The sequence below is a fragment of the Aspergillus sclerotioniger genome, assembly GCF_003184525.1.
Source record: "Aspergillus sclerotioniger CBS 115572 chromosome Unknown BO94scaffold_4, whole genome shotgun sequence".
Lineage (NCBI taxonomy): Eukaryota > Fungi > Ascomycota > Eurotiomycetes > Eurotiales > Aspergillaceae > Aspergillus > Aspergillus sclerotioniger.
The window spans coordinates 661,509-676,110 of NW_020290994.1; the positions used below are offsets into that span (position 1 = coordinate 661,509).

The 14,602-nt window shown below is 51.4% G+C and overlaps 5 protein-coding genes across 5 annotated transcripts; 1 reads left to right on the plus strand and 4 right to left on the minus strand.

The window, feature by feature from the left end:
* Positions 1-22: 22 nt before the first annotated feature.
* BO94DRAFT_279083 (MFS transporter) lies at positions 23-2,042 on the minus strand. The gene has a single exon (XM_025606612.1). The coding sequence runs from the start codon at positions 1,817-1,819 to the stop codon at positions 281-283; it is 1,539 nt and encodes a 512-aa protein (XP_025471353.1). The 5' UTR covers positions 1,820-2,042; the 3' UTR covers positions 23-280.
* Positions 2,043-2,747: 705 nt separating this feature from the next.
* BO94DRAFT_581984 (uncharacterized protein) lies at positions 2,748-3,599 on the minus strand (the record flags this gene model as incomplete). Its single annotated transcript, XM_025615445.1, has 2 exons — positions 2,748-3,180; positions 3,526-3,599. The coding sequence occupies 2 exons, from the start codon at positions 3,597-3,599 to the stop codon at positions 2,748-2,750; spliced, it is 507 nt and encodes a 168-aa protein (XP_025471354.1).
* Positions 3,600-4,158: 559 nt separating this feature from the next.
* BO94DRAFT_484731 (HSP70/90 family co-chaperone CNS1) lies at positions 4,159-5,889 on the plus strand. The gene is made up of 3 exons (XM_025608969.1): positions 4,159-4,468; positions 4,552-4,824; positions 4,883-5,889. Exons 1-3 carry the CDS (start codon positions 4,210-4,212, stop codon positions 5,596-5,598), a joined length of 1,248 nt encoding a protein of 415 aa, XP_025471355.1. The 5' UTR covers positions 4,159-4,209; the 3' UTR covers positions 5,599-5,889.
* Positions 5,890-8,557: 2,668 nt separating this feature from the next.
* Positions 8,558-9,721, minus strand: BO94DRAFT_610012 (uncharacterized protein; the record flags this gene model as incomplete). The annotated part of the gene is made up of 1 exon (XM_025616599.1): positions 8,558-9,721. Exon 1 carries the CDS (start codon positions 9,524-9,526, stop codon positions 8,558-8,560), a length of 969 nt encoding a protein of 322 aa, XP_025471356.1. The 5' UTR covers positions 9,527-9,721.
* A 67-nt stretch (positions 9,722-9,788) lies between these two features.
* Positions 9,789-13,621, minus strand: BO94DRAFT_531541 (putative nuclear serine protease HtrA2/Nma111). Its single transcript, XM_025610926.1, has 4 exons — positions 12,745-13,621; positions 10,387-12,687; positions 10,139-10,336; positions 9,789-10,083 (listed from the first exon to the last, which is right to left on the minus strand). The coding sequence occupies exons 1-4, from the start codon at positions 13,156-13,158 to the stop codon at positions 9,910-9,912; spliced, it is 3,087 nt and encodes a 1,028-aa protein (XP_025471357.1). The 5' UTR covers positions 13,159-13,621; the 3' UTR covers positions 9,789-9,909.
* Positions 13,622-14,602: the final 981 nt, after the last annotated feature.

The following is a 14,602-nucleotide window of genomic DNA, read 5'->3' on the forward strand; positions in this document are numbered from 1 at the left end:
GCTGCCCTTGGACAAGGACGGGCGTACGGATGCCGGGGTCGAGGCGCTTTATCGTGAGCGATGCGACGTAGCAACGTTGTGTGCCACGGTATACACCTGCGAATCTTTCTGATGCGATTAGTACAGAAAAATTATTCGGAATGGTGGTCAGACTGCCGGTACAACGTCTATTAAGTATCTTCGATCTTGCCATTATTTCGGCGGCTCTGTGGCTAAGTCTAATGTGCCGTCTAATTCTATATGCCTATTTTATGCGCACTTTCACATTCAGCCATCGAAATCATTCGGTGGCCTTTTCAACTTCAACCTCTTCCTGGCCCGGCTTTGTTCTACTCTTGATGAGGTAGAGCAGACTGATTACGATTCCCAGCCCGCCAAGTCCGACGCCCATATACAAAGCCCCACGATAACCTTTGAGCGTATCATGGAAAGTTTTGCCACCGTTGTTCACATGCACCTCGACCGTTCCCGCGAACCCGAGTCCCAGGGAGATACTGTAGTTCACAACCGTCGTGACCAAGGATGCAGCAACACCCTGGTGGCGACGCCCAACCGCGTTTGACAAGACCACTGTGGCGGCAGGGAATGACATGTCCATTCCCCACGGGGTGACGACCAGCGTCACGAAAGACAGCGCCCAGTACGTCTGATGGACTGGGGCAATGGCTGAGAAGAGATTGCCAAGGGTGAAGGCCACCATGGCGATCAACATGATCCAGCCTGGCCGCAATTTGGCCATGAGGAGCCCCGTCGTGAAGGACGCCGTTAGTCCCGACAAGGTGGGTGGGACAAATTGCGCCGATGCTAGCAATGGCGTCACACCCCGGATATTCTCCAGGAACCGCCAAAAGTAATAAACCCAGATTCCGAAGCTGGCCCAGCCACACGCAACGCAGCCCAGAATGAAGGAGACATCGAGATCCAGCGCGTGAAATGGGATGAGCGGCTCGGACGCGTACTTGATTTCCCAGACGAAGAACATGGCCAGAATCAATATCCCGATGATCAACAGGACGTACACATACACCTCCTGCCATCCCACCACGGGCCCCTGGTTCCACGCAATATTGATCAAAACCAGGCCTGTAATTCCCAAGGTTGCCCCGATGACATCCAGCTCGAACACCAGCTGCTTCAGCGACATGCCTTGCGCAACCGACGGCGAATACGGGATAGCAAGGGCCGACACTACCGCCAATACGGCACAATAGATCGCCATGGCCCAGAACGTCCACGGCCACCAGGCGAGTTGCGAGAAAAGCGAGGAAATAACGGCCCCGATCACGGCCCCGTTCGGTGCGGTGGCCCCGAACAGCGAAAAGACCATGTACTTCTTCTTTCCGGGTTGATAGGTGGCACCCAGCAGCGCCAAGCCATTAGGAAGCAGCATCGCAGGACCCAAACCCTGCAGGGTACGCGCAAAGACGAACAGGATGTAATTTGAGTATACGCTCAAGCCCGCAACCAAGGACCAGATGGCGAACCAGACCCAGCCGATGATATAGAGAAGACGGTATCCGAAAATATCGCCGCAGCGGCCGAAGAAGAGAATGAAAGTTCCGACAGTCAGAGAGTATCCTGCGATCAGCCAGCTGGAGAGGCCTGGATTGGTGATATTGAAGCTGTCGCTGATGATCTCGAGTGGGGCAAGGGTGTTTCCCAGGGCGGCCTGGGTCATGAACTGCGACATGCAGACGACGAAGACGAAGACGATCTCATGAAGAGGCGAGAAGGTTTGGACGGCGGAACGAATGGATTCGGAGCGCGAGAGGGTGCGATCGAGATCTGTGTCTTCGGCCAATTTTGGTGTGTCGGTCATGGTGATGGTTTGAAGCCGTAGCCTAAGGCCACGAGAGATGGGGAGAGATGGGGATGGTTGTGCCTTGACAAGGCATGAAGCGTTGGCGATCTGCCACGGGTATCGGTTCCCGATGAGTTTGTTTGGCTTAAACTTTTTTTTCCGATATCTCTTCAGGGATTTTTGGGTTTGATTGACTGGTCAAGCTGATGTCACGCTGAGGTGGGAAAAAACGGCACTAGCAAGTGGGAAAAGTGGGAATGGGTGGAGACGGCCGGCTTCTGCATTTCTTCTACTCCCGTTTTCCCCTGGCTGACTCGGTGGCTCGACCTTGCCTTTTATCTCTGTCGTCTTCGGTGAACACTGGACGCGTTATCAGGGCGGGGGAATTGCTCACACCTGACTAGCTAGTCTAGGTCTACTTTGCTGTAGTGCAGCTACTAGTCCAGCAACGATGCTTACCACGCATGCACCTGAGCTACTCTGGACCTGAGGAAATGACTTGTCCTTTCCAGATTCACCGCACTAACATCTACTTGGCGCCACTAGCAAACATTCTTCCCCATTCAGCCAACCATCACAGTCCGGCCGCCTTTATTGGATTCGTTCATCGCTCCGCCAACCCTAATACATCTTATCTCAATCAATGATCATCACTGCATCTCTTCGCATGCTTTTACTACTTTTCCCAACCAGCAGGCTTCCACCCCATCTTGCAGTCCTGGTCACAACTCGTGGCCTCCGGACTCTGAGATCTGAATTTTCTCTCCAGCGCCTGCAACCGAGCCTCTGTCTCCGTCCAAAGTGCACTCCTATCCTCACGCTCTCCCTCCATCGTCTTTAATTTCTCTACCCAGTCCTGCAAAGTCTCCCTCATCTCCCTTATTTCCCCCGACTCCCTCCTCTCCGCCTCCATGTGAGCCATCATCAATCCCTTCTGCTCCCGCAGCTAATTCTCTCTCTCCTTCCACGGTCTCTCCTCGTCCAACTTCCTTATCGACCAATACCCAGCCCGTTCTTTTTCCTCCCCTCCCAACCCCTCAGCATAATCATTCATCTCCTTCATCCACTGTTTAAACCGTAAACTCTGCACCATCGCACTCACAGTGACCATTATTTTCTCCACTGTCGTAGCATCCCCGAGACTGGTGTCCCCGTCAGCCATCACCTCCGCCACCGCGGTCAGAATCATGCACAGGTCGTTAGCCGTATCCCCTGGAAACCGACATGGATTGATCGAATTTTTGAGGTCGAGATCTCTGGCGAGGCCAATGAGTTCTCTATTGAGTACATCCGTAGGATTAGATGAGGAGCGGAGCGCTCGTTTAAGGTGGTAGATAGTGAAGCTGGATTCCTTGGGGTTAGGGAAGTCGGGAGTCTTTCTGAAGAGTTTAGAAACGATGTGCCTGGGGTATCCTTCTCCTTTGGACTCAGAATATCTGCCGGGTGGAATATCCCACGAAAGGCCATTAGGGTACATATCATTGAAACCGGGCTGAGGCTGAGCTTCCGCCTCAGTCACTCCAATCCCCCCAGATCAACCAAGTTTATTAATATCAGGCAACTCGGCTACGTGACTCTCGATAGAAGGATAAAGAGATTCTATTCCGGGGACATATGAGTCGAATGAACTGTCTTCCTTGAGATTGTTAGCTTGCTCGGTCTTAGACTTAGTCTTGCTCATTCGAGTGATGTCGAATGCATCAGGATACCGGCTTGATCCTCACGCATTGAATACATTGGATTTGGTATTGGGGATGGAAGGTAAGGGCTGAGAGGTCTGGTCGCTGGTAGAGGACATGTTGGTTGGTTGAGTAATTGGGATTTTCGGGTAATTTTAAAGCAGGGTGGTTTGAATTAGAGGTGAGGATCTATCTGTATTACCAGGATGACCTGTGTATTTATAGTGGGGAAAGATGTAGGATATCCCCTGCACTAGTTGATCAGAGGCTGGGATATACCGGGAGGAGGCGTGAGAGGGTATATGTTATTGGTGTATTGTTTGATTAGACGTGTCGGTTTGAGGGATTCTTCTTACAAAGGAGGGGAATGTATCGATAGGGATGAATAGAGCTGGCTTCTAGGCCTATGTTCCATGAATGTATGGAGTTGGAATTGCTTTTTCGCCTTTTGGGGAATACCTCGTTTGCTTCGGATACTCCTAGTTTATCAAATAAAGACTTAGTATCTGCAAGATCCAATCCTTCCTCCTATCATATACCAACCTACCCATACAGCTAGCGATCGATAAGATAAGACCTACCTAGGGCTAGCCCTCCCCCTCATGTTTGCACCCTTTGCAACCGCGATAACATCCGCATCCGCATCCGCATTCGCAACAAATTCTCATCACCAGCTCCCCTCACCCCCCCCACCTCACCCCATACTTCTCCTCCACCGCTTTATCCAAAATGGGCCAAATAGAAGAACTCCCCGACGACTACGACGAGTCCCTCGACCTGAACCAGCCCCAACCACCAGCACCCGAAGAACTCCCCATCCCGATCAAAGAAGAGCGACTGAAGGATATCAACGACAATGCGGACCCGCTGGCGCCCAAGATGCCCCCCGCCATGGAGGCAGTGAATACCCACACGACGGATGAATTGGCGGAGATTCTGAACCGCACGCCGTTGTTTATGACGGATATCAATAAGGCTTATGACGAGAGTGTGTCTCCCTGCCTTATCTTATCTTTTCCCTGTGTTTTTGGTAATGGTGATGGGGCTAATATGCTAGTTATTGTAATGTAGAGGGCGAGAACGTCATGCTGGACGCTATCCGCGCGCTCCAGAATGAAGGAACACGCGGCGAAGTGGCGCAGAACTTCCGGGAACAGGGGAATGAAGCGGCGCGCGAGAAACGGTGGGTTGATGCCAAGGAACATTATTCGAAGGGTATTGCGGTGTTATTGGCTAAGGAGGATAAATGGGATAAGCCGGAGGATGAGAAAGAGGAGGTTAAGTTGAGGAGGGAGGCTGAGGAGGCGTGTTATATTAATCGGGCTTTGTGTCATTTGGAATTGAGTATGCATTCCTTTTTCTTTTCTGGGGAGGGTGGGATGCTAATGAGTGAGTTTTCTAGAGAATTTCCGGTCCACGACGCTCGACTGCGCGGCTGTTTTGAAGCTCAACGCCAAGAACGTGAAAGCGTATTATCGCTCCGCGATGGCATTGTACGCGCTGGATAAGATCGTCGAGGCGGAGGATGTGGCGACGCGGGGATTGGAACTGGACCCGATGAATAAGCCATTGCAGGTTGTTGCGGGGAAGATCGCCGAACGGAAAGGAGTGATTGAGCGAATTGCAGCGAGGAAGAAGGCCGAGGATGAGCGCACACGAAAAGAGAAGAACCTGCTTAGTGTTGCTCTTCGCGCGAGACAGATCCGTACGCGCAAGACAGACCAGCCGCCGGAGATGGAAGACGCGGGGATCAAACTCACGCCTGATCCGTTGTCGCCGGAGAGTACGCTGGAGTTCCCGACTGTGTTGCTGTATCATATGGATGCGCAGACGGATTTCATCAAGGGGTTCTCGGAGATGCATTCCATTGCGGATCATTTGGATTATATCTTCCCCTTGCCGTGGGATGAGAACAAGGAGTATTCGATGAACACGGTGGAGTGTTTTATGGAGACGGTCACGGGTGGGTTGATCCGTGCTGGGAAGAAGGTCCCCTTGTTGCAGATTCTTAGTGGTGGGAAGGTTGAGGTTGTCGATGAGTTGGTTAAGATTTATGTCGTGCCTACGAGCAAGACGGCTACTTTTATTGCTGAGATGAAGGCGAGGAAGGAGGGCTGAGCGATGCATACTATCTATAACCAACCAGGTTGAGTTCCTAGGCGAAGGTTCTACCGCCGCCACAGGATACCTCCCCTGCTCTGATTGCTCTGCTTACACTCGGGTGAAATGTCATATCGCCTGTAGTTCAGCCAGCAAAGCAGACACCCCCACCCCGTGTCGATCCAGGATTAAGCATGCACGCACTGCATGTCCGGATCGGGTTATACCCGGAGATTTGTGCGGCTAGGATAACCGTGTATCTAGCATTATGATGTATGTCTAGACTAAGACTATCCACTTCTATACCACATGTCTAGTCCGAGAGTATGAATCTAATCGTAGTGCGAAATAAAAGAAGAAGCAAGCCGGATTACATAAACTCTTAGAGGGTTTCACCACCCTGATTCAGACCCAAACGCATCTTCCGTAAGATTATTTCCAGGTGTTTGCGGCAGAGGACCGGCTTTCCTTCATGAATTTGTTGGCATAAACTCCAGGAAAGGGTTCGCAATACTGGCGGTCATTTCTTTTCTTGGGAGCGTCATTACCCTGTACAGGTCCTTGCATTGTAGGTTAATAAGATATCGATTCCCCCAGTTGGATAATCGCTGTATAGCATCACGACATACTCTGTTGCATAGCTTCAAGGTATGCACAAAGCAGCACATTGTGCTCGTCTCTTTCGTCAGGAAAGATAGATGGAATCTGTTCCATAGGGTTTCGAGATGCTGAGATCTCTTTCAATGCATCACCACACACAATACTCAGCTCCGATTCAACCATCCACACCGATCCCTAATATACCAACTCCCGCACAAAAAGATCCACAACTCGTCGTGCATCACAAAATCTCCCCCGATTACTCTCCAACATCGCCCTATTCTTCTTCAACGCCGTAATCCCCAACTTAGTCGTCAGAATATCCTCCTTCTGTTCACACCACTGCGAACCCCTCTTCCGACGAAAATACCCTCATTTAGAGACCTCCAACGTAACAAGACTCTCTCGCACTCACTCAATGCCCGAAATACCTCTTCCCATGTCCCAGTAGCCAGATCCACCTCATGGAATCCATCATGGCACAACGTTTCCTTCACGTCGCGGAGAGCTATCAACCGCGTCGCCGTTGTCAATCCATTTCCAGCTTGATATGACGAAGCGGGGCATCGGAATGCATAAAGAATCCGCATGCGCCATCAATCTCAAGGTCCTCAATGCCGAAGGGCCCTACTGTGACGAAGCGTTGGCCGTGTCGAGCATATCGAAGATATGGGATAATTCCCGGGAGATTGGGATTTGTTGGAGATTTGGATGTGGATGACGCGAGCTAGGAGGTTTGGGGATTGTGTGCCTTTCATTGGGGATTGGAACTCCAACGACGGAGCCGGGTAAGTCGAAGGAGGCAGGTGGTCAGGAGGGGTTTCAATTGTTAAGTGGCATGCGGGATGGATTGGAGGTCTTCCGCGGGGCGGTAAATTAATTATCAGGTTGCGAATAAAGGAGGTTATGTTGCTCTCCTTGAGGTATTTTAGGTCATTGAAGGGATTGTTTTGGTCGGAAATGAAATATATCCGGCAGGTGCTGAGGCGATGTCATGGAAAATCCGCTCACAAGACGGAGGCTCTGGAGTCACCGTCTCTGGTGGGCCTTGCTGATAATCGTAATGCGTTTTACGATCAGTGGTTGTTAGTTAGTCTGATTCTTGAAGATTGCTGGTTGGTATCGTCTCTTCGACGATCTCCAGGGAAAAGGGGGTCTTGGACTGCTGGAACTGGTGGCCATTTTGTTGATATTTATGAGTGAAGAGGGCCTCTCGAGATAGACTAGTGAATTTAGTCTGTGGAGCAGACGTGAATAAATTTCGATCTGGATATTCCAGTCAAAGCGAGAAGCTTATGAAGGATATGAGGAATCGATTCGATTCAACGATAGATAATATGGCGAGTCTCAAGTCAATCAATGTATAGAGACTTCATATACTGTAAACCTTTAAGAAGGCAGCGAGCGTATGGGCGAGCTCCTGGTATGTCGATTTGTCTGGTAGACATTCGAAGATGCAACAAGATAGTTGGGAAGAAGAATGATTCTCAAGGCTGGCGAGTTTGAGTTCCACTTCATAGATCCCCTCGAACCATTGGTATCACAACAAAACAAGATTTGAGCCATCTTGTGTTCCCTGACTTGGGGATAACCTCCTGCCAAATTGTTCATCCCGTTGTTCTCCATCCCGACATCTGTGGATGGTCCATCTCTGCTTGTCCCGGAGTCAGCAAGGAACGACCTGAGGTGCATGTCCATTCAGGCTTATATGATTTGCTCTTGCGGTTCAGACTCTCTCCAGAGATGCGTCGTCATCATCACTTGCTATAGACCCTTTAGAAAAGAACATGATATAGATGTCAGAACCTGGGGATCATGATCTGGTTCTTTGATAGTACTCCATGACCAGTCACTCTGTGTGGCAACGGAGAAGAAAACGAAGTATTCTGGTACTTATACTTACCCAGGATGTTATTTTATTCGGTGAATCTCACTGGAAAATCGGGAACTCTCGACTGGTTGGTCAGGAGTGCTGCAATTTCCTGCTAATTAAATCTGGGAGTTAGCTCTGGGGACTGCAGCCGAAGGAATACTCCATGGGATGATAGGAGATGATTGATGTGATCAAAAGTTACTAGCTAGTACATATTCTCGAGAAGATGCCAGAGTGGGGTCTTCTTTGAGCCATCTTCGGGGTCACGTTGAGAATGGGTCAAGGAAGGTTGTATTCGTGATGTAAACAAGAAGTGTAGGTTGGTTGTAGAGAGAGGTGACAAAAGGAAGGACGAGTCAGGTGATACGCAAAGGCTGCCTACCAAGACACAGAAAAGAAAAGAAAGATATTCAATATAATCAATATTCACTACCAACCAGAAGCCAAACTACCTAGAAATCCTCAAACTAAACACAAAATACCCAAATAACCTTCCTATCCCCATCACCTGGAAAGAACATTGACAACCCCCTTAAAATCCTCTTCCCCAATCTCAATCTTCCACAAACTCACATTCCTCTCCTCCCCATCCACAGAAATCCTATTAACACCATACAGCGCTACCAAAGGAAACACCATAGGCGCTCCAACAATCTCACTTTCAGTAACCCGTACTACTCTCTCACAGTGAACCGATCCATCCGAGTCAATTTTCCGCCGCAACTTCGCGAACCTGACTTCGTCCGGCCCCATCAGTATGAGAAGAACAATCTTCACATCATTGTTCGAGGCTTTAAACCACCAACGTGCGTTGTTGACGAGCTTATCATACGACTCACTAACCCCGGTCTCAAAGACAAGAGTAGGCCAAGAAGGAGATTTTCCACTGTCGTCCAACCCCCGTGTAGGTGGTGTGAAGACCCAATCGCCGCTCTTCCCACGCTGACCCGTTCCATAGGCCGTGTCTTTATGGAATCGACCCCCTGGAGCATTCATGTATTTCAGCTGATGATCGATAGTCCCCGCGAGGCGGGTAAAGATCTCCTCGTGGAGGAAGCTGGAATGGATGATCTTAAGAAGTCCAGTTGATCCATCCCATTCAAAGCAATAACCGATATCTGGGATGGGGGATTCGTCGCTGGCAAGTCTGCTGATGGCTACATCCGTCAGATTGCGGATAAGGAGCCATTGGTTACCCTGGTTTTTGTTGGTGTTTAGGGCTTGTTGGATAGCCCGGGCATCTTCCTGAAGGGTTTCAAAATTGATGAAATCCTTGGTGACGTAGCCAACGGGTAAACCAAGGAGCATGCCTGGTTCCCCTTCTGGTTCAGCTTTGGGGATAGCTTCAGGAGCAACTTTAGTAACATTAGGATCATGGAACTCTCCGGCACGAGAAAAGTTTATGCCAGGCACGCCTAAGAGTATGTCATGGCATTCGGCGAGGATATTGTCTTCAGATTCCTGGTTCTCCATTGTAGTGATTCAAAGATGAAAAGATGTCTGGGAGGATGAAAAGTGAGGCCACTATGAGGAAGACACGAACGAGAGGACGAAGCAACGAGCAAAAGCAGAGATTAAATACCAAGAAAGTGTGTCAATGGCAGGAAGATTCCCCTGGCAGACAATGTACATGCTAACGGCAGCTTTCATGATAATCATGATACTCTCCTTAATCCAGCTTCAGGTTGCGATTTATTCTACTGAAAGAAAAGGGGAATACCATATTGGCACCTCCCTGAAACTGTGAGAAATGGATTAATCCTCCATATACATGATCCTCAACTCTATGCCTCAATTTCTGAGCTTTGCTATACATTTCTACCCATCCATCATATATTATACACCCGTACACCGACTCATTCCAAGTCCGGCTCCATATCACTGACACCATCAAATCCCTCGTCCATTGCATCCGGATTCAGGTTCGATGCATCTGGCGCAACCCCATCCTTGTATTTATCCTTGTTGTGCGAAACAGTCCGCCAGCCAGAGGGCTGGGCCGCGTCCTTGATGTACTCCGACATGGGAAACTAGGTTATATTAGTTCGCGTCTCATAATCACACTTCAAAGGAAGGAAAACTCACGTAGTGATCGTTCTTCTTCATGGTCACCACCCACGGCACATTGTCAAATGTCACCGCCCGAAGCCGGAAGTACGTGTTGTCGGGGATCTTGCTCACTTCTTCGACGAAGCGGTCTAGATCCGGGGTTGGGACGCCGTTGACGGCCGTAATGAAGTTGGTTGGGGCCAGGCCGTATTGGTATGATGGGGATCCGCGACTCTGTTGACGGTCAGTAAGTGAGCTAGGAATAACAAGAAAGTGAGACATACTCTTGCGCTGACATAGACCTCGCTGTGCAACTTGGAGATCTGCTGCCGGACCGCGTGGTGTGGTTTCTGCAGCACTGCACCACAGAACACGACGGATCGATCCGTCTCGAGATCTTGGGTCGGCACAGTCGGCACCTGGATCCGCTTCTCCTCCCCATTTCGCACAATCAGGGCTTCGAGGGTCTCCTTCTCGTACATGATGTCCAGCTCCGAAACGCGGGTGATCAGCTGTCCGTCCAGGGTCAGGATAATATCGCCCTCCTCGAAAGAATCGACGGCAGAGTTGAATCCGGGCGGGGCGCAGTCGACCTTGCGCACCATGAAGAGCTGGTGCCGCGAGGGGTTGGCCTGTGTCACCTTCTGGATCCATTCCTCCGACACCCCCATGATGCGAGCTTGGCTCATCTGGACGACGTAGCTCTCCATGTTCAAAATCCGCAGGTTGGGCATCTCTCCCTGCTGCACCTTTGACAGCACAGGGAGCAGCGACGGGGTCGCAAATCCCAAATGGTATTCCACATCCTTATGCGAATTGGCAGTGCGCTCACCAAGGTAGTTCAACCACAACGCCTGCACCACTCCGTCCTCGCCAACGAGAACTCCGTTGGAACACTGCCCGCTAAGACCGGTGTCCACAGTGACAGCATCCAGATTAATCGCACGGTAGCGCGGTGCAGAGGCGTTGGCTGGAATGGAAACCGTCGTGATGTCGGTGACGGCCGTTTTGGCCACAACAATCCGGAAGTTCTGATTGAAACCCACGAAGAGGGTGTCCTGCCCCTGCTTGATGTAATCGGTGCTGAGCTTGGCGCTCTGGACTGGGGCCTGCACCAGACTCGGATCATACTGGATGATGCTGTAGTTCTGGAGCGGATGCAGGAATACCACTTTAGCGTTCACGATGATCGAATCGGCCACAGTCACATTGATGTCGCAGAGGTCGTACGGCACGATCGCTCGCGACACCACCACAAGACCCTTGTCTGCATCGACAACCAATCCGAAGCCGGTCTTTTTGGCCTGGGGGTAGCCATCTAGCTTCAGGGGCATCGTACAGGATACTCGCACGAAGCTGCGCACGATGTCGGCCGCAGCCGGCTGGCTAACTCCATCGAGCTGAATGAAGTCGGCTTTTCTCGGAACTGGAGGAAGAGCCGGGAGGGGATCTGCGAGGTCAGAGAAATCCCAAAGACCAGTCTCGTCGTTGCGCACCGCCAGTCGCATCTTCGGGTGCCAATGCCGGTCGATATAGACGATGCTGGTGCCCCGGGTGTGGAGATCGCGGATGTGCCGATACGAGATGACGACCCGCGAGCGATCGGGGATCGACCTCATCACCTCCACAAACTCATCCAGGTTGCGAGTGGGTCGCTTGTCCACCGAATCGATGATCCATCCCGACAGGGTGTTCTCCAGCTTGAAGGAGCCCGCCGCCTCGCAGACATAGACACCGCGAGTTGCGATGGCATACAGCCGTGACTGCTGGTAAGACAGGTCATGGAACGTGCCCCCAGCCACTGTCACGAACCGGTCGGGCGTGATGGCATGCAGGTCGCCAACCTGGCACTCAATCTCCACATCCTGACCGCCTCTTTGAACGAGCAGACGCACTGTCTGCCCAACACTCGAGTCCAGAATGTCATCCAACCGGATAAACTGGGTCAGAAGCTCCCCATTGACTTGCAGGAGCACGTCTCCTTCCTCGAGCTTTCCGTCCGCCGGGCCTTCAGGCAGGATGATCTCCGCCACCAGCATGCTCGTTTCCGTAGGCGCTGCCTTGCGCACGGTCGCCTCCCACTCGGGCGTCAAGCCCAAACGACGGCACTCATCGAAGGGCTTCAGAATCCATTGAGTCTGAATCGTTCCACGAGCGACAGGCTCGCCGCGACGGATACATTCCAGTGCGCGCAGCGGCCGGTCCAGCGGGAGGAAGTAATCCGTCGCTGCGCCATCAGCACGGCCACCGGCCTGCAGAGCGATTGCATGACCATCGATGTTAACTACAGGACTGCCGGAACTTCCACCGCTAGCTGCTGCTGCGGCCTGGATGTAATTCGTATTAAAGTCACTGTAGCCTTCGCCGTAATCAGGCGCGTTTCTATCCAGCCGACTAATGACACCAGACAGAATACTCAGTTTTTCTCCTGCATCATTGCCCACGACGCGAATTTCCGATCCCACTTTAGCTGCATCCGGCTGCAGTTTCAGCTCCTTCAGCTTCATGTATCGAATAGCCTTCGGGTCAAATTTAAGAATCCCAAAGTCGTGTACAGGGTCCCGATACACAGGGCGCACGTCGCACTAGTAATCGAACAATATTGTTAGCACATGAAGATAATGTGAGGGAAGCACACATACTTCCTCATGGTTATCAAAGATACAATATCCCCAGAATGGTCCGGGGCAGACCACGTGTCGGTTCGTCAAGATGTATCCGTTCTCTGCATCCACCACAAAGCCAGTAGCCTGGCTACTCATTGACAGCTCCGTATCGAAGGAACAGGTCTGACAGAAGTGGATTGACACGACGCTCTTTACGACCTCCTCAATGGTAGCCTGCCATTCCGGCGAATCCGCCTGTGCAGGCCCAACGGGCAGCACGCGCCCTGCATCTTCATCATCCTCCACGTCATAGACGGTCCCATTCGCAGGCGTCGAATCTCCAGGAGTCAATGCGCTTGATTCAGGGCGAAGATGTTTGACAGGCCGCTCGGCGGGCGCGGCGATCGAGCTGCGCTTGCGCTTTGCACCTGCGTCCCCATTCAAATCCATCTGGTGTGTCCGAAAGTGTAGATCACGGATTCTTGAGGGCGATATAACGAACGAGCTGAGGGAGCGGACGGCCTGGCGGGTGCCGATGCTAGTGGCGATACCGGGTATTACAGCTGGCCACAAAGAAAAATTTTGATTAAAGCTCCAATTGCCTGAGGCACGGTACTGAGAGCACGGTGACCACGCAGATGACAAGGAAAGTCCGATGGATTTGGTGGTAGCAAGGTGATGAAGAGGTGTTGAAATAGAACCTGACGGCGGCGATGACGGCGGCGGCGCGGCGGAAGAGGTAGCGGCACTCACAGCAGAAGTGTTAGTAGCGACAGACAGCAGGCTCCTTCTGTAGGTGTGGAGCCAGGCGCAAGACATTCACAAAGCCCTCGACAATAATGAGAAGGACAGCAAAAGAGGGGGATGACGAGGACCGTGAAAAAGAGAAGAAAAGGACTGGAGTCAGGCGAGCTGCAGTGCCGTAGTACGGCGGACGATAGCGGCCGTACTGAAAAAACGATATTCTATTTTCAAGTCCCTCCACCGCTTCGGTCACCGCTTCAATCACCGCTTGCTCACCTTCCACCGCCTTTCATTCCTACACAGGTTGGACGAGAGTGCATATACGATGATAAGCAACTGGCTGAATCCATCCAAGTCAAACAAAGCGATTCTGCCGGTAGAATGCTGCAAATTTTACAAAACGGATAATGCAAGAATCAGATTGGTTTCTGGAATACGGCGTACGGAGTATGGCCGCACCATATGCAGTGACATAAAGGAACCGGGCAAACAGCCCGGTTGGCGCCCTCTGATTGGCCCTGGAACTCTCTGTGCCCGCCGCGCGCCTGAGCTGCGCGTCTTCTGACCTGATCATTCAGGCCAGCATCACTATCGCTGCTTGCTGCGTCCAGCCTACACAACGACTGGTGGGATCTTCACATCCATGGCGGTTTTACAGTGAAATACATCTAGTTTATGTTTTTCTATCTGTTGCTATCGTACAGTCAGTCCGACTCTTTTCGGCCATAATTGGCTTCTAGTTACTATCCTATTTCTATCCCTTCATGGTGCCAATAGTGCCTGTGCATCATACTCTGCTTGATGACCCTGAGCAAGAAGCCTCCCGTACCTCGAGCGCTTCTTCCTTCAAGAGAGGGACACCTCACCTGGACGCTGGGCTCCACTATCCCATCTCAGGGGCCATTTGGGAAACGAGAAGCATGGTGCGATAATCCCGCATGCGATACCCAGTGGAGGACATGTTTGTACTTTGTAGGGCCGTATCACCACATTGACAGCCAATCATAGCAAGAAACTGATGCGACCATGGAAGTATCGGCAAAACGCAGCGTGCGAGTCGGTATGCTCTCTAACTTTAATCGGTGCGCTCAAATCACCTAAGACATCGCACGTATCCGCAGTTCGTCATCTTTCTATTCTCGGAGACAGG